The sequence below is a fragment of the Nyctereutes procyonoides genome, unplaced genomic scaffold (assembly GCF_905146905.1).
Source record: "Nyctereutes procyonoides isolate TBG_1078 unplaced genomic scaffold, NYPRO_anot_genome, whole genome shotgun sequence".
In the NCBI taxonomy this organism is placed as follows: Eukaryota; Metazoa; Chordata; class Mammalia; order Carnivora; family Canidae; genus Nyctereutes; species Nyctereutes procyonoides.
Window position 1 is genome coordinate 8,376,967 of NW_026575033.1, and position 19,904 is coordinate 8,396,870.

The 19,904-nt window shown below is 49.6% G+C and overlaps 1 protein-coding gene across 1 annotated transcript; it reads left to right on the plus strand.

Moving 5' to 3' along the window:
* Nucleotides 1–226: 226 nt before the first annotated feature.
* On the plus strand, nucleotides 227–4,830 carry PDX1 (pancreatic and duodenal homeobox 1). Its single transcript, XM_055317189.1, has 2 exons — nucleotides 227–629; nucleotides 4,385–4,830. The coding sequence occupies exons 1-2, from the start codon at nucleotides 227–229 to the stop codon at nucleotides 4,828–4,830; spliced, it is 849 nt and encodes a 282-aa protein (XP_055173164.1).
* Nucleotides 4,831–19,904: the final 15,074 nt, after the last annotated feature.

The window sequence follows — 19,904 nt, forward strand, 5'->3', positions numbered from 1 at the left end:
GGCAGGCGGCCAGGCCAATAATGGCCCCAGGCTGAGCCACGTGGGGCACCGCGGAGCCTATGGCGCGGCGGCCGGCCGGCCAGTCCCCGCCGGTGGCGGGTTCCCTCCGCCTGCAGAGCGGAGCTGTCAAAGCGCGCAAGGGTGGCGCCGGGAGTGGGAGCGCCGCACAGCTCCAGCTCCCCGGCTCCAGCTCCCTACTCCTGGCCTCCAGGACCCGGCCGCAGCCATGAACAGCGAGGAGCAGTACTACGCAGCGACGCAGCTCTACAAGGACCCGTGCGCCTTCCAGCGGGGCCCGGCTCCCGAGTTCAGCGCCAGTCCCCCTGCGTGCCTGTACATGGGCCGCCAGCCCCCGCCGCCGCCGCCCCCGTTCCCGGGGACGCTGGGAGCTCTGGAGCAGGGCAGCCCCCCGGACATCTCCCCGTACGAGGTGCCTCCCCTCGCCGACGACGCCGCGGTGGCGCACCTCCACCACCACCTCCCAGCTCAGCTCACGCTCCCCCACCCGCCGGCCGGGCCCTTCCCGGAGGGAGCCGAGCCAGCAGCCCTGGAGGAGCCCAGCCGCGTCCAGCTGCCTTTCCCGTGGATGAAGTCTACCAAGGCTCACGCCTGGAAAGGCCAGTGGGCAGGTAAGCCTGGCTCCCCGCCCCCTTCGTCCTCGCCGCCTCTGGCCCCGGCTGCCCCCACCTCCAAATGCTCCCCAGGACCCTCTGTCGGTTGGTTCCCATCGCCAGGGACAACCCAAGGTCGGACTAACCTGCACAGGAAGCCAACTTAGGCCATCCTACACAGAACCACCTTTACGGTCCCTTTTGGAGCGTCTTTCCCACTCAGCTCTCCTTCTGGGAGCTTAAACCCTTCCTTCCCCGTACACCGAACTCCAGCAGCCTGCGCACCCCCAGAGAGCTAAGGCCCGGCCGAGCTCCAGGCTTCGGACCCTCCGCACCCCTCCACTCGGGGATCCGCCCGGCAGGACTGCACCGAGTGAGCGTCAGGGAAGCCGAGCAGGGCTGTGGGAGGCTCCCGCCCCGGGACGAAGCTGCCTCTGGAGTCCCGGCACCCCCCCCCCCCCCCCCGGGCCTGAGCCCATCCGGGAGGCTTCCTTAGAGGAGTACAGGCAGGCTCGGGGCGGGGGGCACTCGGGGCTCGCGGAAAAGCAGGGAAGACAGACTGCACCTAAGTCTGCAAAGGTGCTCGGTGGGCCGGAGTTGGGGTGCGGGGTGCGAGGGGTACTCACGGCAGGACCGAGGCCTGGCTGCTCAGCCTGGGACACAGGCAGCTTCGAGAGGCGTCTGCGATGCTAGTTCACTTCTGAACAAACAGAAACGTTCGAAGGGGTCTCCTCCCGCTGCTTCCCAGCAAGTAAGTTTGAGGAGGGAGATGCCCTCCCCGCATGGCCCTTTCTGGGAGGCGTGAGCCCCGGGCCCCCGCCGCCCTGGGCGCCGGCGTGTCCCCGAAGGCCGTCCCGGGAGCCCGAAGGCGGAGACGCGGAGCAGCCTCCGGGCCCCCTCCCCGGCGAGCGGCCGCCGCTCCTGGCCGCTACACAATGTTATCGCTTCCGTGCCGCAGTCACCTGCGGTCACACCTGCATGGCGCGTAGCTGACTTTTCCTTTCCTTCCAGGAATCGGGGGTAAGGGGAAAGAGGCGCAGGCTGGCGGCCCCGACCCCAAGAGTCCTCGGCGCCCCGTGCGCCCCCGGCGCCTGTCACAGACCCCGGCGCAGCCCAGCGAGCTTTGTGGGGTCCGGGCTCGCCCAGGGGCCCCGGGGCTCGCCTCTTCCCAGTTCCCTTTCTCTTGAAGGCCGAGCGTGAGGACCAGGCGGGGCCGGAGGCAGGACCGGGCCAAACTCAGCGGCTGTCTAACCCCCCTACGGCGCAGCCCGGGGCGAGGGGGCGCCAGACGCGGCCGGAAGCCTCTCGCACTGCCGCAGCCCGCGGCCGCCGCCAGGGGCTGGGAGCCTTGGGAAATGCGGGATTCTTGGGAGGCGGGAGGACCACGTCCCTCCACCCGGGGTGGGGTTTGGGGACGCGCGTTTCCGGCCTTCCCGGACCTCCCAAAGAGGCCCTAAATGAAACGTTCTGAAGCCAGGTAACATCTCCACCAGGGTATGACTCCTACACTCGTGGAGCTCGGGAGCTCGGGCTAGGGCAGACCTAAGGAGCCAGACAGTAAAACCCGATGGAAAATTGGCGACCTTGCCCTGGGATGGGGGAACCTCAAAACCATAACCCCCTCAGGTTGGAGAGTCCCGCGGAGAAGCCTTTGCCAGAGCCCTCTGACCCCCTACAAGCTCAGCCAAGGGCCAGCCTACTTTTCTGTAAGGTACTCCTGCGGCCTGGAGGTCCTCCCGGAAAACTCTTGAAAGAGCAGAGCTTCAAGGATCTGTGAACTCACCTGCCCACTCCTAGTGGGGTTTCAAACCCCCAAGGGAGAGTAAAGTGACCAATGGTCTTTCCTTTGTACTATAGACATGAATACTAACAACAATGCTGTAGGAACTTTTGAAAATGTCAACCTAGGAAATGAACTGCATTAGCCTCACTGGAGGGCTTATCCCTAAACCGCCTCACCCTGAGCCTGAGGAAAGGGCACAGACCTGGGGACTATTGACATCTTCTCAATAACACCACCAGCAGCCTCCATCCTCTCTGCCAACTTGTCCTGAGCATTGGTCTCCTGGGGTAGTGGATCCTGCCCGGTGGCTGACAGTACCTCCGTGAAGCCCGTGGGGGGAACAGGGCCAGAGCCCTGAGAGACTGTGATTTGAATTTAAGAATGTGGCGGGCGGGGGCTTTTTAAACTTCCCCTTAAGGCTTGCTTGCTTCTCTCCCATGCCAAGGAAAGCTTGGAAGTGTAAGGCTCTGGAGATGCTCCCCAAGGAGCAGTACTCCTCTGCTGACTGATCCAAGCCTCTGCCTTGGGTTCTGGGTGCTCCTTTGGCCTGAGGGGAACCCTCCTCCCAAACACACCCCATACTAGCTTTTCAATTCCCTAAAGCTTCCTAACAGTCACAGGAGAAATACCCCAGACTCCGTTCTAAGACAAGCAGATTTAGGGGTCGTCCTAGAGTGTTGGTGGAACTTAAGTGGGCCAGAGACTACCGCTCAGGTGCAGTCGGTATCTCACAGAAAAAGGAAAAGCTAAAGAGCCCGAGCACAGTGGCAAACAGCAGGTGTGCAGAGGTAATTGACTGGGCCAGCGGCCGCTTCCTTGCGACCCGGGCTTGGAGCTGGAATGCCTGAGCCTTTGACTCCACCACTCCCACGTCCTGCATAGGGCTCTCCGTTCCCAGTGGGAATCCGACCCCTGGAGGCTCCTCGCTCACCTTTGCCTGCATTTGGAGCCCAGGACTCAGAGGCCGGGGCTGATGGGGACTTCCTTGGTGCCCCATATAGTTTCCCTTCTCCTCCAGAACAGGGATCCGGTAGAGATTAAAACAATTATAGAGAACTTACCAGCTCAGCTCATGAGTTGGGGATGATTACAATATAACTGTATAGAGAGATAAAACGTGGTTGGATATAACACTATATGTCATAAGCTCAGGGGTGTTTTTGGCTCAAGGTTTTTCACCATGAGGGTTATATTTATAAGTTGATTGTGAAATCAACTGGCCTGGGACCTTTTTTTAAAAAAAATGAAATAGTAAACAATAGGAAAAATTAGTATCATATGTGATAAAGCTTGTTTTTTTTTAAATTTATTTATTTATGATAGTCACAGAGAGAGAGAGGCAGAGACACAGGCAGAAGGAGAAGCAGGCTCCATGCACCGGGAGCCCGATATGGGATTCGATCCCGGGTCTCCAGGATCGGGCCCTGAGCCAAAGGCAGGCGCCAAACCGCTGTGCCACCCAGGGATCCCCCAAAGCTTGGTTTTATGTCTTGAAAAATTTTTGTGCCAATTCTATGTTGGTGTGTGAACTGGGTAGTGATATGAAATGTGTTCTTACTGTGGGTCATCGTCAGAAAGTGGTTTTTTAGAAGTCTTATATTAAAAGCATTTATTGCCTTTGTAGAATGGAGTAAGCTTAAATATCTATTGTGTGTGCATTTTAATCACCTTCAACCCAAACATTGGCCTAGTGAATCCACTGAAGGATCAGTGCTTGATAGAGCCCACCTGCCGCCACATGCTCACAGAGAGCATGAGCCTGAGAGCAGGCACAGCTTTGACACACACCCCCCCCAAAAAAGGTGACATTTGCTGGAAAAGGGCTGCATGAGCCCAGACTAAGCTCTGGGGTAGGAGGCTGGGACTGAGTGGCAGGAATGCCAGGCAGGACCAGGTCTCCCAGGCCTGGGGCTGAAGTACTGGCCTTCAGGGGTGGGGCAGGAGGAGCCAGGGGGCCAGGGACCACACTCACATGCCCTGTCACTCACAGGCGGCGCCTACGTTGCAGAGCCAGAAGAAAACAAACGGACTCGCACTGCCTACACTCGCGCCCAGCTGCTGGAGCTGGAGAAGGAGTTCCTGTTCAACAAATACATCTCGAGGCCACGCAGGGTGGAGCTGGCCGTCATGCTGAACTTGACCGAGAGGCACATCAAGATCTGGTTTCAGAACCGCCGCATGAAATGGAAAAAGGAGGAGGACAAGAAGCGCAGCTGCGGTACAGCGCCCGGGGGCGTCGCGGACGCGGAACCAGAGCAGGACTGTGCGGTGAGCTCGGGGGAGGAGCTGCTGGCACTGCCGCCTGCGCTGCCCCCGGGGGGTGCTGTGCCGCCTGCTGTTCCCGCCGCTGCCCGGGAAGGACGTCTGCCGCCGGGCCTGAGTGCATCGCCGAAGCCGTCCAGTGTGGCGCCCGTGCGACCGCAAGAGCCCCGGTGAGAGATGGGGGCTCCTCCTTGCCAGGCGGTTTCAACCACTGGTAAAGAAGGGGGGAGCAGGCGTAGGACCCCGGGTGTAGACAAACAGCTCTGGCCCTTCAAGGAGTTGGGAACTGCAGAGGACACCCCAGATGGAAGGGGAGAACTTGAGTTCTCAGGCCCCTGTGCTAACTGGGACGCCTTAGAGAGACACTGGGAGACCTTCTGGAAGAAGAGGAGAGGCTTTCTGTTATATCTGGGGCCTCTTCCGGTGATATTGTTGGATTGGTGACATCTGCTGCTGTGCAGGTCCTAGCACTCCAGAACCATGGGCCTCTTTAGAGAAGCCAGCTCTTCAAAAGACAACAGAAACTACAAGTCGGAATGCCCTCCAACACATTTTGCAGGCAAGCTGGACGGAGCACCTTCATCTGTCCCGAAACAGAGCCACTTTTTCTCAGGCTTCTACCTTAAAGCTTAGAAATAATTGAAAGGAAATGTCTAAGGTTTCAAAGACCTAGTGAAATTGATGCCTGTGGAATAGAATGATTCCTCCTCCTCCTCTTGCTTCTCCCCGTGTCTTCATCTTCCTTTTTAAAATCCTTTATGTATCACCATGTATTTCACCAGCTCACATCCTCCAAACTGCATCTCTTTCCTCCAAAGAAGAGAACGTCTTGCGGGGGGGGGGGGGGGGCAGCAGGGCTGGGATATACGGCAGTGCCAGAGGCCCTGTACATTCACTTTGCCTGACACTTGGAGGGAGGGCAATTGGAAGGAGGCCTAGAGTACAGGGTTTGGGGGAGAAAGATGACCCTAAACCATCACTGAACTGAAGCTATTTGGAACTTTCTATTTAGGATGTGCATTTAGTTCCTAGTCTCAGGGCAGGAGAGGCGGCTGTATGAAAGGCCAGTAGCATGAACTACCTTGGAAACTATTCAGAGACAGTGTGATTTCTACATCTTTGGAAATGATGAAAACATATGTAGTTGGGGAGTTTGAAGGCTGGTTATTTTTATTTAAAGTTTTAAAATTACCTAACCGTTCTTTACAAACAGGTCTGTAGTTTCCAAGTCAGTTGCTTGTTTCAGGGTCCCGGCCTAGTGTTCAGGTGGTGTTTGTGGAAACGATAAATATGGATAACACGGAAAAGAGATGCAAATGCATTTTCCTTGCTTAGTATCAGGCTTTCTTGTCATGCAATGATTCCCTTTTATTGAAAAACATTAGAGCAGAATTTGTTGTTGTTTCTTTTTTTTTTTTTTTTTTGGTACTAGCCAGGGAAGAGGGGGCAATTATGAAATACCACATTTGGGTTTGAGGCTGGGGCAGTATATGAGGGGGTAGATTTTTGGTTTCTTTCTTTCTTTCTTTTTTAAGATTTTATTTAGGGACACCTAGGTGGCTCAGTGGTTAAGCATCTGCCTTCCAGCTCCGGGCATGATCCTGGGGTCCAGGATCAGGTCCCATATTAGGCTCCGCACAGGGAGCCTGCTTCTCCCTCTGCCTGTGTCTCTGCCTCTCTCATGAATAAATAAGTAATTTTTTTTTAAAGCTTGAGTCACTAATGAAGATGAATTTCTCAGGCAACGTATCCCAGAGGCATGGGGGTTCTAAGTGCCACCGGCTAGTGCTGAATGGCACAGAGCAGAGCAGCCCATTCTGTGCCATGCTGGCCATGCTGAGGCCAGGAAAATGCTCCAGCCAGCCAAGGAGTTGGCCCAGTCTCCCCTTTCCTCCCAAAACAGATGTCTGGGGCAAAGGCTTTCTCAGTGATTCTTCTGAAGGAGGTGTTGCTTTAGATGAGTCTCCACCCCAAGGCCAACAGGGTCTTGTATTAGGGGCAAACAGGCCCTGACTTAGAAGGGTTTCCAGTCTCTGGGGCCACCTGCTTCTCCCTCACCTGTGCAAGGAAAGGCACCACCTGAGCACTTCCACCCTGGTGGGGCCTTAGGCTCACTCCCAGGAGTCACTGCTATTGTTTCCTTTTGCAAAGAGCGAGGTTTGTTTTTGTTCTGTTGGTGGTTTTCCTTTTGCTTTGTTGTTTTTGTTTTTTGAGAGAAATTGAGTCTTAACACCCCTCTGATTTAAAGGATCAGGAAGGGGAACTGTCTCATCAGTGAGATATGTCACTGGGGAGCCAATGACCCTGCCCTGCAGCTCCTCCACACTTGCCTGGGTTCTGGAGTCCAGCAAAGCTGCCTTCAAACCCGCCTCCCTCAAATCCTGACCCATGACCTTGATAAAATTGCTCAACTTCTCTGTGCCTCAATTTCTCCATTCATAAATTGTGAGTAAATACTACATCATAGAGTTGTGAGATTTAAGCCAAAAAATTCATGGAAAGTGTTTAATTCACTATCTAGAAATAGGCATCCTTCCACGTTGTTTTATGACCCAAAGCATTCCTTTGGGAACTAAGCCGGGAGCTGCTTGCAGAGGTTCACCGGGTCTCCTACCAGTCCTAACAGCCCCTCTCCTTTGACAAATCCTCACACTGTCTCAGTTAATGTGACATGCTCATATAACCACTGATCGTTAGCGCTTCCTAGTTCTATGACTCCCTTCGTCATAAAACTCTTTTGATCCCCACAGCAACCTTGACCAGGTAAGTGAAACTGTCCCCATTTTACACGAGGGAAGCTGATGCTGGGTGGGGAGGACTGGCTGCAGCTCAGCCACCCAATTGGTGAAGTGCACGGAGACTTACCCTCGGAGGCCAAGGAGGGTTCCAGGGCTGCAGCCAAACCCGGCTCCCTGTGCGAGGCTCCGGCCCCAATCTCGCGCGCTGCCCGGACTGCAGACTGCGCCGTGGCCCCCGCGCGCGCGGGCTGCAGGGCTCGCCAACCCAAAGCGAAGAAGTGTGAGCCCCTGGGGGTTGGGCTTGCGCGGCCCGGGCGCAGGTGCTGACTCCCCGCCAAGCGTGCGTCTCCAGCTGGCCGAGCCGGACCGGGCGCAGGATCCCTAAACTTCGCCGAACGCGCAGTTCGCCGCTCACCGCGACTCCGAGGCGCGCAGCCAGAGCGGTGCGTCCCACGGAGAAGAGCTCCGGCTCTCAAGTTCCCGCGCCCTCGGCTTGAATTCCGGGAAATCCCGCGTAGCCTTGAACTAATCATTTTAATTCTCTGTTATCTCTTCCATAAAATGGGCTCATAACGGGATGAAATGGGATGTCTTTGAAGTGTTGATAATCGAGCCTGGCGCCTAGTTGCAAGCCCTGGCGGTGGGGGTTAGGGTGGTGGCAGTGGCAGAGGGGAGGTGATGTGGCCGGCAGAGGCCAGCCTTCCAGGGAGGCCGGGGAGGAAGCGAAGAGGGCCGCCCAGCTCGCCAGATGGGCCTGGAAGAGAAGAAGGAGGGACGAGCTCCCCGGTCAGGAGAGCCCCTTGGTGCTCCAACCCGAGCGGCGGAAACGGGGCGAACTTTGTCCCCACTCCTATGGCCAAAGGGGCTAGGTCGGGCCCCATAGGGCGACCGGCGTGGGGCTCCACGCGTGAGTCTCCAACTCTGAGTGGCTACGCTCAGCCAAATGCAGGCGAACCCTGCGCCCGAGGGGTGGGGGACTTGGAGCCCTAATCCCACAGCACAGGGCCTAGTCTCCAGAGTGAGGAGGCCGGTTAAGATGCAACCTCCCAGGAGCCCAGAAACAAAACAAAACGGCCAGCGGGGACTTGAGAAGGGGCCCTTTGGGCCAATCAAGTGATCTAGCCCCAGATCCCAGAACTCCAGAGCTGACCTCGGTACCTGCCTCTCCGTTAGGGCTGTCAGCCTCCCTCTGCTCTTCTGGCTGGGCAGGCTACTCTCGTGGGAGAAACAGACCCCGGTAGCTCTCGGTGCAGAGCTAGCTCGGAAGCTGTCAGGGAAAGTGTCCTCGGCGGGGAAGACGAGCAGGGCTCCGGGAACGCTGGCCGCAGTGCTCCGAGCAAGTGCGCGCTGGTCCGGCTAGTGCGCTCCAGGACCACGGACCGCCCGGCTCTGCTCGCCGCGCAGACGGCCCGGGAGCGTCGCCCGCACCTTCCCGCGGGTCCAACGATGACCGTCCAGGCTGGAGCGTCCAGCCCGGCCATCCCCCGCGCCTCCCGGAATCTATGACCGGAGGTTGGTGGAGCGCCGCTGGGCGCGGGGCGAGCCTAGATGAGCGCTCCCCGCGCGCTCACCTACTCCTGCCGTTCGGGGATTCTGAAAATCCCGTAGAGTTCCTCACCACACACACCCTAAGCCACTGAGAGTGGGAGCAGGGGTGGAGAACCCAGGAAAGCACACCGCTGCGCAAGCAGAGGCCTGAGCTATGGGATTCCTTGTGAATAGTGCCGCAGTCACACAGTGCCAGAAATAGTGCTTGGCAAACAAAACAAAACAAAAAACTCCTTTTTTAAAAAAAGGATTTTATTTATTTATTCATGAGAATACACAGGAGAGAGAGGCAGAGACACAAGCAGGCTCCACGCAGGGAGCCCGACGTGGGACTCGATCCAGAGTCTCCAGGATCAGGCCCTGGACCGAAGGCGGCGCTAAACCGCTGAGCCACCTGGGCTGCCCCACAAACTCCTTTTCTTCTGAGATATAGTTCTTCCTGTAGGTTTGTTAACAGTTTCTCGAAGAAATTCTCACCTTAAAAGCTAAATTCATACCATGCAATAATAACACCGGGAGATTGGAGATGATTTTCAGGATTTGCCTAGAGTTTTTAACAGGTTTGATATCTGTAACTTGCTTGGACCTTTCAATCCGGGACTGGTCCCTGAATATATCCAGCAACATTTGGGGGCTCTTACTCTGTGCTAGACATCTCTGGAAGTTGTACAGGTGCTTGCTCTGAAAGTGCTCACAGTTTTAAAAAATCGGATCCCCTCTTCTCCTGATGGTCTCTGCAGTTACAGAGATTGGATTGATTATCGGTGAACTTACCTGAATAAATAGGAATCCACCCAGAATTCCCTGAATTTCTCCTTTTGTGCCACAGGGCTGTTTTGGTTTCCCAAATTAATTTTGACCGCCTTGGTCTAGCGCTGTCACCCTATCCATCTCCTCTTCATCAAATTCAGTTTAATGCATTTAAGTTTGAATAAAATTGAAGCATTGCACTATCCTTCCAAGTGAAGGAAGTTGTTCTTATATTCTGTTCTTATATTCTCATTCTCTCTCCCTTCTTCTCTCTCTCTCTCTTTCTTTTTTAAAGATTTTATTTATTCATGAGAGATACACACAGAGAGAGGCAGAGACACAGGCAAGGGAAGAAGCAGGCTCCATGCAGGGAGCCCGATGCGGGACTCCGGACTCAATCCCGGGTCTCCAGGATCAGAACCTGGGCTGAAGGCAGCGCTAAACCGCGGAGCCACCTGAACTGCCCTCTTCTCTTTCTTTCTAGATCTTTGTGTCTGTGTAGGTGTGGTATGTGTTTTCAAGTATATCTATCTTTGCCTGTATGCCTATGTATGTTTGCGTGAATATATTTAGGGTGTGTCTTAAGTGGATTTCAATGGTGACAATGATCAGTGTGTGTCTGAGGGCCAGAGACACCCTCCTATATACTAGTTTTTTTCTGCCCAGCACAACTCTATCCCAAGGGTCTGATGGCACTGCCCCTGTTGAAACTGTCTATTCAGGTAATAGTCTGAATTCTTTGCTTTGGCACCATGTCTGAAGGCAGGAAAAGCTGTCTGTACACAGCTTGGAACTTTGATGGAAGCTGACTGATTGCTAAAGTATGGCATGAGTGTATAAGGAATTTTTTTCAAAGAAAAAATTTCACAACTAACGCCTTTCATACTTCAACAGCATCATCTAGAAACCCTCCTGAAAATCAAGTATTTTTATTTTTTTAAGTTTTACTTATTTATTTGACACAGAGAGAGCGCACAAGCAGGAGGGGTGGCCCGCAGAGGGAGAGGGAGAAGCAGGCTCTCTGCTGAGCAAAGAGCCTGATGAAGGACTCAATCCCAGGACCCTGGGATCATGACCTGAACTGAAGACAGATGTTTCACCAACTGACCCACATAGGTGCCCCAAAATCAAGTAGTTCAAAGGATCAGGGGCAGCCCCGGTGGCCCAATGGTTTAGCGCTGCCTTCAGCCCAGGGCATGATCCTGGAGACCAAGGATGAGTCCCGCATCCCGCATTGGGTTCCCTGCACAGAGCCTGCTTCTCCCTTTGCCTTTGTCTCTGCCTTTCTCTCTGTGTCTCTCATGAATAAATAAGTAAAATCTTTAAAAAATAATAGTAAAAGGATCAGAAGAGGGAAATTCTGGACTGACATTGAATCAAATTTTACTCAAACCCATTCCAGCAAGCTAGATGTGGGGGTAATAAATATAATGGGAAACTGAGGCAGGGCAACAGGAAGCAAGAAGGTCGCCCTGCAGAGGAACTAACTGGGAGTGATACATAGCCTCTTAGCTGGCTGCCACCCTTCAGGAAATTGCTACGTGTGGATAGCTTGCACAGTGGGAGATGACATGCAGGTAACTCTGGGTAGGAAGAGTCCTACTACCAATAACTGTTTTAAGAGTGCAAATGATAGACTGAAATGGGTCTTTTGGGCTACCTACTGAAAATCTGTCAATGCCAGGTTCCCATATTAAAGTATGCTGCCTCTACATATCATGAGATAGAATGGGCATAACAAAATTTTATTATTTTTTTCATTAAAATTATTTTTTTCTATGAATGAGATGCCACGGCTTTTGAAAAGGTAGATAACTCAAACATAAGCGATTAGGTCCACATGGGGCTCCCTGCATGGAGCCTGCTTCTCTCTCTGCCTATGTTTCTGCCTCTCTCTGTGTCTCTCATGAATAAATAAATAAAATCTTTTTTTTTAAAAAAGTCATTACAATATTTTTGCTGGGAGTAAATATCATTTAAATAAGTTCTATTATTTTCCCGAATTCTCAGTCATTTCCAAGGACTGAGAGTTTAAAAATTATTTCAAATTTATATGTGCTTTTAGGGATCCCTGGGTGGCGCAGCGGTTTAGCGCCTGCCTTTGGCCCAGGGCGTGATCCTGGAGACCCTGGATCGAATCCCACGTCGGGCTCCGGGTGCATGGAGCCTGCTTCTCCCTCTGCCTATGTCTCTGCCTCTCTCTCTCTCTCTCTCTCTCTCTCTCTCTCTGTGTGTGTGTGACTATCATAAATAAATAAAAATTTTTAAAAAATTTATATGTGCTTTTAAAAAAAATCCAGAAACTTTGGGTCACCAGGATGGCTCAGTTGGTTAAGTCTCTGAATTTGGCTCAGATCACAATCTCCGCAGGAAGCCCCATGTGGACCTAATCCCAAGACTCCAGGATCACTCCCCGGCTGAAGGCAGGCGCTCAACCGCTGAGCAACCCAGGCGTCCCTGTAATGACTTTTATATGTGCAATTATTGCTAGAAGTAGAGTCCTAGGATTGGGCTAGGATTGGGCTCAGTCCTAGGATTGGGCTCTACACTCAGTGGGGAGTCTGCCTATCCCCTCCCCCCTCTCCCTTTGCCCTTCCTCTGCTCATGCTTTCTCTCTCTGCCCCTCTGTCTCTCTCTCAAATAAGTAAATAAATAAACAAAATATTTTTTTAAATCCAGAAGCTTCACATTTCTAAATATGTCTGAAAATACTGTCCACTTAAAATTTATACATTACATAGAGCAATTTCCACTTCAGGAGCTCTAGAAACTCAATAAAATGTACAAAATAATCTCCAAGATTTTTTTAGTTGAAAATACTAGATAATTGAATTTATTGCAATTAATAAATGCACAGCTTATTTTTATTTAGTGCTGAAAGACTGATTTTCTAGGCCAGAAGCGTAGTAAAGTAGATTATTTCTCCTCTGGATGAGTGGGCCTCTCACAAAGTCACAAACAGACTTTGGAAAAACACAAGCCAACTTTCATGCTGGCTTTTGTCCTCAGATCCAATGCAGGAGAAAGGATAGGATCTGTGGACAAATACAGAGATTAAAAGTGCTGTTTTCTCAGTTCCCTGGGCAGAGTTTAACTTCTAGTTCTGCCTCCACTATTCATTATCCTTCTGAAATAGGACAAATAACTTAATCCCTTTGAGCTCAGCTATTCATCTGTGAATTAGGGATAGATAATACCATCCCACTCGATTGTTGTAAGAGTTAAACTACCATAAGTGAAGAGTACATTGGTGAGTGGGGTTCTTTATGGGGCATGTGGTTCCTCCAGAAGCTGAGGTCTTTCTTCTCCCTCTAGGCAGGGACAGTGGACCCCAGAGGAGACAACGGTGACACAAACTAGAGGTGCCCCTTTTTTCTGAGGCCCTCATATCTTCCTACTCATAGGGGTCTCTAGGTCATGTCTCGGTTCTTCATCAGAGAGTGTCTGGGCTGAAAAATCACATTGGTGCTGGCTAGGCCCGAGCAAAAATAGGCCAATTATTCTATAAAACACAGAGGCAAAAGCCAGCCACACTGAAGTTATACTTCAAACAGCACTGATGCCCACATTCAATCAGCTTTATATGTAAGGCACATATGTTTAGCTAATTTAGGAATAGTCTGATGACCAGAGTCTCTTTACAAAAGTGAAATTTCCTCAGGGAGACCTGGCTGGTCCAGCTGGTCATGTGACTCTTGATCTTAGTGTTGTGGGTGCAGCCCCATGTTGGGTATAGAGATTACTTTTAAAAAATTAAAAATCTTCAAATGAAATTAATTCAGGGGCCCCTAGGCCCCCAGGGAATAGGTGATTGTCCCAGGACCTCCTTAATAAGTAATTTCCTTAGACGTTAATGTATTGGGCTACCACCAGCAGTGACTAATAGAAACCACAAATAGCAGTAACTAAAGAGTGAAGTTAATTTCTCTCCTATGTGGAAGTCTGAAGGTAGGTAGTAGGGGACTGGAATATTTCTCCAGAGCTGTCTGGGACTCAGGCTACTTTGGCTTCTCTTTCTGCTACCTAAATTGTGGCCCTTACTTCACTGTCCCAGCTATGACTCCAAATATGACACCCACTTTCTAAGCAGCAGGAGGGAAGAAACAAGGAAGAAGGATAATTAGCCCTTGTGGTAGGTGGAATATTGATCACTGAAAGATGCCCCATTGTAATCCCTCCAACCTGTGAATATATTATGTTACAGGGCAAAAGGGATTATACAGATATAATTAATTTAGGGACCTGAAACTAGGGAGATCATCCCAGTTGATCTGGTAGGCCCAATCTGATCATATAAGCCCTTAAAAAGTGGAGAACTTTCTCTAGCCGCAGTCCAAGAGATCTAGCAGAAGGGAGAGTCAGAGTGATTCTAAGTGTGAGATGATTTAATGTGCCATTTCTGGCTCTGGGATGTAGGGGCCCACGTACAAGGACTAGAGAGGGACACCTGGGTGGCTTGGCAGTTGAGCGCCTGCATTTGGCCCAGGGAGTGATCTTGGAGTCCCGGGGATCGAGTCCCACATCCGGCTCCCTGCATGGAGCCTGCTTCTCTATGTCTCTGCCTCTCTGTCTCTGTGTCTCTCATGAATAAATAAAATCTTAAAAAAAAAAAAACAAGGACTGGAGAGAGGCCTCTGGGGGCAAAGAGGGTTGTGAGGGTTAAACAGACTACCATAAGTGAATAGTACATTGGTGAGTGGGGTTCTTTATGGGGCATGCGGTTCCTGCTATCATCCCAGACGATAGCAAGAAAATGGGGACCTCGGTCCTATACTTCTAGGGCTTGCATTCTGCCAAGAACTTGAATTGTTCCCAGAGCCTTCCTAGAAAAGCCTATTTGGCCAGCAACTTGATTTTGACCAAGTAAACCCTAGAGCAGAGACACACAATGAGCCAGGGGTGGAGGGATTTTGACCTACAGAAACTGAGAGGTAATAAATTTGGTTGTTTTAAGCTGTTAAATGTGTGCTGATTTGTTATGATAGCAATAGAAAATATGTACAGATCCCTTTACTTTTAATGACCCTTCAAGGAAGTCCTACCACTCTTGCTTAAACTTCATTAACAAGACCTAGTTACATGAGGTCACCTACCTGCACAGCAAGCTGGAAAATGGAGTCTTTATTCTGAATGGCCTTTTGTCTAATTAAAAACAGGAGGGGAGAGCATTCAAGGAGGAAGGGTAGAGTGAATACTAGGGACAGCTAGCAGTCTCTACCACTGTTACCAAGAGTCTATATAAAAATTGTCATTCTGGGACGTCTGGGTGGCTTAGCAGGTCGTCATCTGCCTTCAGCTCAGGCCATGATCTCAGGGTCCCGGGACAGGGTCCCATATCCGGCTCCTTGCATGGAGCCTGCTTCTGCTGTCTCTGACTTTCTCTCTGCCTCTCTCTGTGTCTCTCATGAATAAGTAAATAAAAACTTTTTTAAAAATTGTCATTCTGGGATCCCTAGGTGGCGCAGCGGTTTGGCGCCTGCCTTTGGCCCAGGGTGCGATCCTGGAGACCCGGGATCGAATCCCACGTCGGGCTCCCGGTGCATGGAGCCTGCTTCTCCCTCTGCCTGTGTCTCTGCCTCTCTCTCTCTCTCTCTCTCTCTCTCTCTCTCTCTCTCTGTGACTATCATAAATAAATTTAAAAATTAAAAAATTAAAAAAAATTGTCATTCTAATTTGGTGTTATCTGCAAAAACTACAGGGGGAAACAATATTTATTATTACACATAGTCCAGGTATGGGGTCCTTGGATTTAATTCTAGAAGGAAGTTTGTTCAGACAAATCCATGTGCTTGCCTTCCCCAGACAATGAGCACTACACAACTCGTTATTTGCCTGGTCTACCAGAAAGCTCAATCCTGAAATTAGTGGTCAATTAGATTTCAATTCTATCTCTCATTCTAGCATAGCATATTGACAAAGGCTGATATTTTTTAAAAAAATATTTTATTTATTTAGACACAGAGAAAGGCACAGACATAGGCAGAGGGAGAAGCAAGCTTCCTGCTGGGAGCCTGATGTGGGACTCAATCCCAGGACCCCAGGATCATGACCTGAGCCAAAGGCAGATGCTCAACCACTGAGCCACCCAAGTATCCCAAGGCTGAAATTTTCAATCAGAAAAAAAATGACTTCTAGTTCTGCATTCACCATTCATTACTCTTTGAACTGCATGGCACAAGACTTGGTATCTTTAGGTCTGTTTTCTCATTAGTAAATTAGGGGAAATACCCACAGGATTGCTGTGAGAGTTAAATAAGTGTGTGAAAAATACATTTTGATATGGAAATGGGCCCTAAATGTTATATGTAATTATAAAACTTTGGATCTCCCCTTCCTCTATATCAATGGTTTTCAAACAGTAGCCTGCAACTTCTTAGTCATTGGTGAAACCAGTTCAGTGGGTTATCAGATTTCTTTTTCTTTAAAGATTGTATTTATTTGAGAAAGGGCAAGACTGAGAGAGAGAGAGAGAGAGAGAGAGAGAGAGAGAGAAAACAGAGGGAGAGGGAAAAGCAGACTCTTCGCTGAGCAGAGAGCCCGACACAAAGCAGGACTCCATCCCAGGACCCTGAGATCATGACCTGAGCTGAAAGAAGCCCCTTAGCCAAATGAGCTACCCAGGTGCCCCAGGGTTATCAGATTTCTAAAAAACTAAATAGAATAGAAAATATCAGAGTACATTATGTTTAGTGAGTATTGCTTCATGAAACATTTTCCAGGCATGTGCACAAATGTCTAGTAAGTCATAATACAAAATATATTTCTGGGGATCTCTGGGTGGCTCAGCGGTTTCGCGCCTGCCTTTGGCCCAGGGTGCGATCCTGGAGTCCCGGGATCGAGTCCCGCATTGGGCTCCTGGCGTGGAGCCTGCTTCTCCCTCTGCCTGTGTCTCTGCCTCTCTCTCTCTCTATGTCTATCATAAATAAATATATATATATATATATATATATATATATATATATATATATTATATTTCTACTTTGGTTACCATACAAAGTTTTAAGAACAGTGCTTTGAGTTGTGCTTGATCTTTATCTATTTTAAACTTTTTTGTTTCAATGTCCTATTTAGTATGCATGTTTGCTGGAAACCAACTCAAATCCTTGTTGGAGGAAGAAAGTTGGACTAGAAATGAGAAAGAAAGGAGGGCACATCTGGATGGCTCAGTTGGAAGAGCATACAAGCATGTGACTCCTGATCTCAGGGTCATAAGTTTGATCCCCACAATGAGTGTAGAGATTACTTAAATAAATAAATAATAAATAAACAGACTTTTTTTTAAAAAGGAAAGAAAATAGAGGGGAGAACTCATGTCAAACACTTTTAAATCCAATGTGATCATTAAGCTCTTGTTTCTTGGTCTCAAGCCCACTCTTCTATACTCTCTTTTGTGATGTCAGAGCTGAGCCCAGACACCAAAACCACATTTCTCCTTTGGCAGCTGGTGATTGGTTTGCTTCTGTCAACCAGTAGGAGGCACTAGAGGGAGGTTTGATGGCACCAGGCAGGAGGGAGGACTTGTTTCTGCTTCTCATTCACTTCAGTGACAGCCAGGGTAGGCTGCTTCTGACAGGGCCAGTTTAGTCCATTAGCAGTGTCTGATTCCTGTTTTGGATTTTCCAGAACCAACACTTGCACAAAGGCATCAACAATCTCACAAAAACATCATCTTTGGCCAGCAGCACCTCCTCAGAGATCTCAGCTCCAGGGAGCATCCGTATTTACAACCTCTTTATTTTGTTGTTCCAGCCTAGCAGGGTAGCTAGCTTTCACATTCACTACTTAAATGATACCTTCAAGTTCTTTTTTCACTCCTAGTTTCTCATGTCTGATTCCTCTGCCTATGAAGTAACTTGTGTTGTTTCTGTCTCCTGATCAGACCTTGGACCAGGAGGCAATTCAGTGTGCTTTGTGGTTAAGGATGGATCATGAAGGGTGAAATTATAGATTTATCCTTTTCCTTCAGCTCCAAAACTTCACTGAATGTGCCTTCTTGGCTCCTTGGAAACCCCACATAGACTGGTAGTGACCAGTCAAAACAAAACACTCAGCTTATCCATGTGGAAATAGCTATTTAGCTTATCCATTTAAGCAACAGACTTTGAAATTTAATTGTTATTAAAATTATATTGTTATACTGAATAGCTGAGATGAGATCACTATGAAGAAAGACAGGTGTCTTTTTTTTGTTGTTGTTTTAAGATTATTTATTTATTTATTCACGAGAGACACACACAGAGAGAGAGAGAGAGAGGCAGAGACACAGGCAGAGGGAGAAGCAGGCTCCACGCAGGGAGCCCGATGCAGGACTCGTCCTGGGTCTCCAGGATTACACCCTGGGCCAAAGGCGGTGCTAAACCGCTGAACACCCCAGGCTTCCCAAGACAGGTGTCTTTTGCCACCATGAGACATATTATCAAGGAATGAGGGGTGCCTGGGTGGTCAGTTAGTTAAGCATCTGACTCTTAATCTCAGCTCGGGTCTTTTTTTTTTTTTAAGATTTTATTTATTTGAGAGAGAGCATGAGTAGAGGAGAGGGACAGAGGGAGAGGGTGTAGCGGGCTCCCCACTGTGTAGGGAGCGTGATTCGGGACTTGATGCAGGACCCTGGGATCATGACCTGGGCCGAAGGCAGATGTTTGACCAACTGAGCCACCCAGGTGCCCTCAGCTCAGGTCTTGATCTCAGGGTTGTGAATTCAAGCCCCACATTGGGCTCCATACGGGCATGGAGCCTACAAAAAAAGGGGGGTAGGGTTTGATGTAAAGAAAAATCTATACATTAAAACATCATTGTACCCAAAGTTCACATTTGTTTTTATATCAAAAGCTCTGGGGGGCAGTCCTGGTGGCTTAGCAGTTTAGTACCGCCTTCAGCCCAGGGTGTGATCCTGGAGACCCGGGATCGAGTCCCACATCAGGCTCCCAGCATGGAGCCTGCTTCTCTCCCCCCCCCCCCGTATCTCTAATAAAAAAAAAGCTTTGGGAATGTACTATTTTTTATGGTGTGTTTACTTTGAAATCATATATATGTATATAATGAATTATTTTATAATAAACAACATATGGAAGGAAGTGGAGCATATTAAGATAAATATCCTCAAACATATGTATTCGAATCCTCTTCCTCACACCACAAATCACAGAATACTTGGTCTGCTCATTCTCCCTTCTGGGACTCTCTCAAATTAGTTCCCTCCTCAACCTGCCTCCACCACAGTTTTTCCTTAACAGTTTCTTCCTTCCTCCCGAGGTGTACTTCAGTGGTTTAACTGGTCTCACTGCCTTTAGGACCATCTTCCACAGACCACCTCTACACCTCACTTAGACCACAGCAGACTTTCTAATGTGAATGTGCTCTTAACTCCCCATGACCTAAGGTCATTTTTTCAGTAGCCTTCACAGTTGAAGGGTCAAGGCCAAATTCTCCAGCTTGGACTCACAGGCCCCTTCATTCTCTGAGCCCATCGGTATATCTGTGCAAGTTCTAAAAACTACTGTACTGCTTCTAAACAATGCTCTTTTGTTTCTGGCTGGAAGGGCCCACCAACTTACCCTTCCTATATTTGCTTGCCTTTATTTTTTTCTTCCATTCTTCCTTACATTAAGATTTATTGACAAAAAAAGTAATTATAATGATTTATTATATAAATTTATAATAAAATATAATACTAACTATCCTAGGCTCTGGACAGTGCCCTGGGTCCTCTATCAAGTCTGTTAGCTAATCAACCATTGGACCTTCCCTGACTTACACAGAGTGTCCCTCTATGGTAGCTGGTTTCTAAGATGGCCCCCGGGGAACCATGGTTCTTGGTCTCTACATCTTGGTGTAGTTCCACCCAGGTAGAATCTGGCCTGGGCTAGCCTACAGTGATGAGCCTCTTGTGGACACTTTGCTGTGCTAGATGCTGGGAAGGCAAAAGTGAATAGATGGTAAAAAGATTCCTAAGAAACAAAATCCAAGAGTAGAGCTGAATTTTGGCGAGAGTGGAATGTGAGTGTGAAATTTGTAAGATTCTCACCATAGTTCGTGAAGTCTGTGTTTTCTGCACTGTTGTGAAAGTAAACAGGCAAATACAGAATCCATTTCAGATGTTAATCTTTTCAACCTGTTGTGCAAATATAATCAAGTTCTCCCAGACATAAAGAAGTTGCTTTTTCAAGGTCAGCCCTGTAGCTGATTCTGGAAAGTATGCATAAGGCATGTTTA